Source organism: Triticum dicoccoides, chromosome 5A, assembly GCF_002162155.2.
Source record: "Triticum dicoccoides isolate Atlit2015 ecotype Zavitan chromosome 5A, WEW_v2.0, whole genome shotgun sequence".
NCBI classification, from domain to species: Eukaryota; Viridiplantae; Streptophyta; class Magnoliopsida; order Poales; family Poaceae; genus Triticum; species Triticum dicoccoides.
The window spans coordinates 485,770,237-485,777,472 of record NC_041388.1 but is presented as its reverse complement, the minus strand read 5'-3'; the positions used below and the strand labels follow the sequence as shown (position 1 = coordinate 485,777,472).

The following is a 7,236-nucleotide window of genomic DNA, read 5'->3' as shown; positions in this document are numbered from 1 at the left end:
TTGTTTTTGTTTTCTGTTCCTCTCAACTTGTCCCACTTATAATCTTCGATTCAAGTTTCCCAAAACCTGTTTTGCTGGATCTGCTTTTGTGCAATCTTTTTGTCTGGTTTAAGCCCTCTCTCTCGCGCAGGGGTCAGCAGTGCATCGTCCTTAAGGATCTTGGGTGCCATGAAAGCTATAGCGTGGAATTGCCGAGGCATGGGCCGGAGCCTCAGCAATGATCGTATGCTATTTCTGGCTAATCTGATCCGTTCTACTAAAGCGCAGGTAACTTTTGTTTCTGAAATAAAATCTTCTAAAGTGCGATCAATTGATCTGGTTAATAGATTTGATGTTGCCAACAGTTTTGTTGTTCCTTCGAGAGGGGCCTCTGGAGGGCTCTGGCTAATGTGGAATGATGATCTCAAAGTCACTATTCATGCTGCTTCCTTCCACTATATATTAGCTATTGTACTTCATGTAACCACTGGTGTCCAATTTTGTTTGGTCTGTATATATGGTGATCCCTATCATAGACAAACTACTGCCATTTGGAGTGAGATTTCAACTTTTGTGTATGATAATCTGGGTCTGCCCATGATGTGTATGGGAGACCTTAATGACATCTTGTATGATACGGATGGTTGTAACGGCAATGTTAACTATTATCGTATGAATGTTTTCCGCTCTCTTGTTAAAAATTGTGGATTCTATGATATAGGTTTTAGTGGTCCTGCGTATACTTGGCGTAGTAAACAACACACTTCGAAACCTATTTATAGATGCCTTGATCGCTGCTTGGTTAATTCTGAATGGTGCATGCATTATCCTAATACTGAAGTCCTCAACTTGCCTATTATTCTTAGTGATCATGCCCCCATTCTAGTGTCTACTGAAAATTGGTGGCTGATGGAGAAAGATTTCGCTAGTTTTGCTAAATCTGCATGGAATAATTGCTCAGTTCACTCCTTTGCAGCCAAAACCTCTTATTTGGCAGGTTCCTTAAAGATGTGGTGCAAGAAAAAAAAGCCTCTCCAGCAGGATCTTCTTGACCTAGAATCGAAGATTAATCAAATTCAACAACTTCCTTTGCAACCGCAGAATCATGCATTGGAAAGTTCTCTTATTTTCAGGTATGAGCAAACTCTTTCTAAGCTTAACCAATTCTATAAGCAGAGAAGTAAGAAAGGTTGGGCTACTGCTGGAGATCGTAATACTAAAATTTTCCATCAAGCGGTGGTTAACGTAGGAAGAGGAATACTATTTGTTCTGTTAAGGATGAGAATGATATGATCCATTTCAAACCTAGTGCTATCACTAACACTTTTGTTAATTATTTTCGTTATATTTTCTCATCTCCTGATAATAATGCTGATAGGCCTTATCTTGATACACATTGGCCTAGTGACTCTCTGGATCCTACCTATGCTCTTCCTGATAAACATGAGGTTTTACAGATTCTCAAAGAAATGAAATTGAATGCTTCTCCAGGGCCAGATGGGTTTAATGTTGAATTTTATTTGGCGGTCTGGGACTGGATAGGAGATGAAGTCACTCAACTTGTCATTAACTTTTACACTACTGGTATTTTGCCTCCACATATTAATGACACTAACATTGCTCTTATTCCGAAAAGGCTTGTGCCTCAAGTTCCCATGGACTATCGCCCTATTAGCCTTTGTAATGTTGTTTACAAAATCATTGCGAAGTCGCTTGCTAATAGGATCAAGCCTCATCTTCCTGATTATATCGATCCTGCTCAACAAGCTTTCATTGAGGGTAGACGTATTAGTGATAAAATCATTATTGCCCAGGAGATTGCCCACTCTTTCTCTCTTAAATCTTGGAAACACAGTGCTTTCATGCTTAAGATAGATCTAGCCAAAGCTTTTGATCGTCTAGAATGGAATTTTATTGTGTCTGCTCTTGCTCGTAAAGGGCTGCATGGTCACTTCATTAATTTAATTCATGCATGTGTTTCTTCTCCTACGTTCTCTGTGCTGATTAATGGACAACCCTCTCACAAGTTTAGGAGCTTTCGAGGTATTCGTCAGGGCTGTCCGATGTCTCCTTTTTTGTTTGTTATTGCCATCAATGAATTATCTATTGCTCTCAACGAAGCTCTTGCTGCTCATCATTTGCAGGGTATTTCGCTTGGACCAAATTGCCCTTCTATCCACTCTTTGTTATTTGCAGATGACTTGTTGGTTTGTGGGCAAGCCAGTCTTCAAGAAGCTCGCACTATGGCTCATCTTATTAATCATTTTTGTTCTATCTCAGGTCAAACTCCAAATTGGGCCAAATCAGCCATTCTTTTCAGTTCTCATGTTCCTCAAGCTATGATGCAGGATATTAAGCAGATTTTCCCTGTTTCTAATCTGGATAGCAATTTCACTCATCTTGGTCATGCACTTGTTCTTCCTGCAAAAAGAAGAGCTACTGCATATAACTTTGTTCTAGACAAATTTCTGAATAAGTTGCCCATTTATAAAGCTAACATGCTTTCTCATGCTGCCAGACTTGAATTGATTCGCTCGGTTTTCTTGGCTATCCCTGTCTATTACATGGCTAATATCTTGTTTACGAAGAAATTCATTGCTAAGCTTACTGCTGTTATTAGGAATTTTTGGTGGACAGGTGTTCGAGAAAATGACTCAAAAAAGAGTCTTTGCCTTAGATCATGGAAGGACATTTGCAATTCAAAAGATGAAGGTGGCTTAGGTGTCAGAAATTTAAAAGCTATTAATGAGAGTCTTCTTATTTCTGCTGCCTGGAGGTTAGCCAAGTTCCCTTGTTCTCACTTGCATCTTGTACTTAAGGCTAAGTACTTTCATGATGCTTCTATCTGGACAGCTACTGCTATTTCTCCCAAATCAGCTTTCTGGGCCTCTATTTTGAAATTGTTGCCTAAACTTAAAGCTCATTCTTTTTATCAGTTATCTCAAGGTAATATTTCAATTTGGAGCACACCTTGGTGCACTCTTTGGAGCTCGGTTCATGATCATCTTATTGCTCAACAACCTGGTTTTATATATCCTTCTTTAGTTAAAGATCTTTGGCTTCCAGGTCAAAAAAGTTGGAATCATGATCTTGTTTTCTCCCTTTTCCAGCAACCTTTGGCCTCTCTCATTGTTCAAACTGAAATTATTGATGACGAAAGTCCAGACTTGCTTTGTTGGGATCTTAACCCTAATGGAATTTGTTCTTCTAAATCTGCATATAAACTCTGTTTACAGGAGATTCATGCTAATCCCAGAAATGCGCCTGCTACTCTTCCTTTGGATTTGTTAGATTTTCTCAAATTAATTTGGAAACAGAAGGATTTGCTTCCTAGGGTCAAAACTTTCGCCTGGAGATTACTTAGAAAGGCCTTGCCTACGGGTTTGCGAGCTGGTCGTTTTTCCATTCATATTTCTAAAAATTGTTGTCGTTGTGGCCAGCAAGAGGATGAGTTCCATCTATTTTTTCTGTGTAACTTTTCCCGTGCGGCTTGGTTTTCCTCTCCTTGGTTCCTTCAATCGGATGCTTTAATTCAGGGCCATTCCACTATGCATTCTGTTCTTTTTGACTTGCTTCGTATGGGACATCCTCATGATTCTATTTCTAGTGTTTTAAATTTTTTGTGGTGTCTCTGGAAGGCTAGAAATGATTTTCTCTTTGATAGAAAAAAGGCTCTTCCCCACCAAGTTCATATTGCAGCTCTTGCTTTAGCTTCTGATTGTTATGATAATCTTCCATGTTTACCTTCGAAGCAGGATCAAGCTCATAATCAATTGCCTCCTAATCAGCTCCCTATGCAAGGTAGAACGCTTAAGACAGATCTGTTAATTGTTGGCCCTAAGATCTATTCTGATGCTGCTTATAGGACCAAGAAAGTTCCAGGTTTGTTGCAAGGAGAGGTTGCTATAGATGTGGGAGTGTACATCTCTATGCCCTTCAACCAGAAGGAAATTAATGTGCAAGTTCAAGCTTCGACTTCTCCTACTTCTACTCCTCTACAAGCTGAAGCATTGGCTCTTTCTTTTGCTGCTCATCTTGCTTCTCAACTCAATATTGCGCAGCCCACTTTTCTTTTGGATTGTCTTGCTTTAGCTTTGGCTGTTGCCTCAGGTAATATTTGTGATTCTGCCACCCCTTGGAATATTAGAAAGTCTTTGGCTAGCTTTTTCAAATGTACATCTAATTTGCAAGCGCACGTGTTTCATATTTCTAGAGAAATCAATGGTATTGCTCACAATCTTGCGCAACAGGTTTTTCGTTCTGATGGGCACACTCAACTCTCTTGTTTTGCTGCTACTCATTCTCAAGTTTCTTGTCCTGTGTTGCCCCTTCTTTCAAATTTCCAAATTCAGGGTTTTAGAATTCATACTATACATTGCTACTAACAACCTTGTTGTGCATGGATCTTCTGCTTCTATTCACAGTGTTGCTGTGCTGGCTTCTATACTCTCTCTCTCTCTCTCTTTCAGGATGCACCTTTGCCAGATTAAGGATGGTCTTCTTCAACCTGCTGGTTTCTCACAGGAAAAGGAATCCTCTTCCATCTTGTGCATTTTGCAGAGTTTGCCAAGCTGAGGCCAGTTGACGTCTTAAGCTCTGCAGGATTAAATTTAGAGGCTTGTATTACACCTGTCTTTGGGTTCTTCAGTACACTTTCAAGTCATCTTTGTTTGGCACACTTGTTGTTTTAGACTGTCTGTTGTCTGTCTTTCTGTTCTTCTGATCATGCTGTTCATCAGTTGGGGTTTCCCTCTCTGTCTTCCAGGATAGTTCCTCAGCTCATATAGCCTTAGACTCTGCTTCTCTTTCTTTCAATTTCTTGGCAGGTCTATGTAATGCTTGATGTACTCTGTCAATGAGCTGAATGAAATTGGCACCTGTTGGTGCCTTCTCTTGTTAAAAAAAAAAGTGTCCACACGCGCGCGTTGTGTAGTAGTAAGCCACAGCCGTCCGAGTCCCCCAATCCCATCACTGATGCCACCACCAGCAGCAACCATGGCCGTCCTCAGAGCATCCCTGCTCCCACCCCAGCCTCTTCCCTCTTCCTCCTCCTCCACCCCCCAGTCTCAGCGGCTCCCCAGTGGCAGCATCACCGCTGCAGCCCTGTCAAGAACAAGCCCGCACCCTCCTCCTCTCAAGACCGGCTGCCGCGGCAGCGCCAAGAAGATCCTTCTTGCAGGAAGAGGGCGACTCCCCTGCTTGCCCACAAAGCAAGAGGTCGTCGCGGTAGGCGGTGCGGAGGAGGAACGATACCTCGCGAGGGAGGCCGGGTGGGGAGTGCGGCGGATGGGGCGGATCGGCGAGGAGATGAGGCGGGTGGCGCTCGTGCAGGCCGAGGCCTTCCACGTCCCCGTTGCGCTCTTCAACGACTTCTTCTTCGATTTCTTCAAAGTATGCATCACATGAAATGCTTTCATCTGTACTAGAAATGTCTATGTGCCCGCGTATTTTGATAGGCACGACGTTTCTTGTATTGGCCAAGATCAGGCAGAGGTGTTGGCGGCGCTCATTTACAAACTGAGGAATTCGCCGCCTGACAGGTGATGTTCTTGGTATCCCTATCCTTGATTCCAGAATCCAGATTGATGATGAACTAGTTAAACTTGTAACATTTGTGATGGGGTTATGACCGTAAAGGTTAATTTAGTAGTGCTTCTAGAGTTTATCAGATAATTAGCCACACTAACTCTTAATTAAACAAGGTGGCAAATTATCAAATGGGGAAGTAAAGTGGGGCAAAAGATCCAATTTCTGATAATAAGTTTTGTCTGGGAAAACGCTCTGTTCGAGTTCATGTATTTAGTATTTTTCTACCGCACATCTAAACACTTCTTCAGGCGCTCTTCACTCGAATAGCTTCATGTGTCTGCACTTCATGTACCCCATATGTGAGCAAATTATGGGACGGAGGGAGTGGTACATACTTTTTATGGCAAACTTAAGTGTCTCGGTAGACATCAGAGGATGATTATTGCATAATGCTTAATGTGATACTCTTACTGACCTTCTAAAATAAAGTACAGCATATCGCTGGTAACTTAGACTGTCTACATAAAATGGTTGGCACTCATTTTACTGGTAACTTAGCGCTGATAAATGAACCATGGCCTCTCTTAGGTATGCGTGCTTGGTGGCAGAAGAAGCTGATGAGCCGTCGCAGTCGCAGGCACCATTTGAGAAGATCATTGGGGTGGTGGATTGCACGGTGCAGGATGAAGGCGACATCCTTAGGAACCTCCAAGGTGTCCAGGAGTACTTTTACGTATCAGGAATAGCAGTGCTGCCATCATACAGGTAACCAAGATCCTCCATGCAGCCCATTTAATACTCTAAAACTGTGAATTGCCGCTAAACTCGATCGGCTTACGCGTCCAGGAGGAGGAAGGTGGGCACCGCCCTGCTGAAAGCGTGCGAGGTGTTGGCTCTAGAATGGAGGCAGAGATTCATGGCTCTTAGGGCATACGAGGATGACAGCAGCGCTCGAGGACTCTACGCAAAGGCAGGGTACAGGGTGGTGTCAAGGGATCCTGGATGGGTCACCTGGGTTGGGAGGAGGAGGCGTGTTCTCATGGTAAAAGAATTGCCGGTTCATGATGCTCAGATCCAACAGCAATGACATGCTTGTCCTAGTAGGTCCCCGTATATATATATGTCCCCTGCTAATTCCTTGCGTCTGGTGTAAGAATGACATTTTTTGGGGGGTTTAATCATTGTGTAGCATGAATCGGTGCTGGACTGTTAGTTTTGAATTATTCTCTGCATAACTGATGTTCCACGCAGCATTGCTCAATATGTTGAGCAGGCGCAATGCAGTCTCTGCAGACATGGTTGGGGGGCATCATCTGTAAGCTGTCCTTCCTAAGCAGAGGGACCTACGAATTGTTCCACCTAGCTGGTTAAGACATTGTTTTGTATTTAGAGGTCAAATTTTGGTCATAAAGTATTTAGACTGAAAACTTGAAAAAGCCCTATGCGTTGCTTTGGGGGTGTTTGGTTCTAGGGATTTTTTTGTGTTGGGACTAGAAAAAGTCCCTAGCAAACCAAACAGGATGGGATTTTTTTGAAACTTTTTGCTAAAAGCCCTTAGAAGCACCTTCTTGAGAGTCTTTTCTAAAAAGTCCTAGAGCCTAGAAAAAGTCCTAAGACTAGAAAACCAAACACCATCTAGAAGTATTTTTAGAATTGTGCTGCCCATTATGCATAGACTCTAATAGGAACGTGTGAGGAGGGAGTTGATGATATTTTTTAGAAGGAGAA

At 42.4% G+C, this 7,236-nt stretch overlaps 1 protein-coding gene across 1 annotated transcript; it reads left to right on the top strand.

Annotated features, from left to right (window-relative positions):
• Positions 1 to 3,190: 3,190 nt before the first annotated feature.
• On the top strand, positions 3,191 to 6,866 carry LOC119302365. Its single transcript, XM_037579406.1, has 4 exons — positions 3,191 to 5,370; positions 5,467 to 5,519; positions 6,097 to 6,273; positions 6,355 to 6,866. The coding sequence occupies exons 1-4, from the start codon at positions 4,822 to 4,824 to the stop codon at positions 6,593 to 6,595; spliced, it is 1,020 nt and encodes a 339-aa protein (XP_037435303.1). The 5' UTR covers positions 3,191 to 4,821; the 3' UTR covers positions 6,596 to 6,866.
• The last annotated feature ends 370 nt before the right edge of the window (positions 6,867 to 7,236 follow it).

Coding starts and splice junctions, on each gene's coding strand:
- LOC119302365 (XM_037579406.1), top strand. CDS start 4,822: ATGTACTCTGTCAATGAGCTGAATGAAATTGGCACCTGTTGGTGCCTT. Junction 5,520..6,096: donor AGGAATTCGCCGCCTGACAG/GTGATGTTCTTG, acceptor GGCCTCTCTTAG/GTATGCGTGCTTGGTGGCAG. Junction 6,274..6,354: donor GCAGTGCTGCCATCATACAG/GTAACCAAGATC, acceptor TTACGCGTCCAG/GAGGAGGAAGGTGGGCACCG.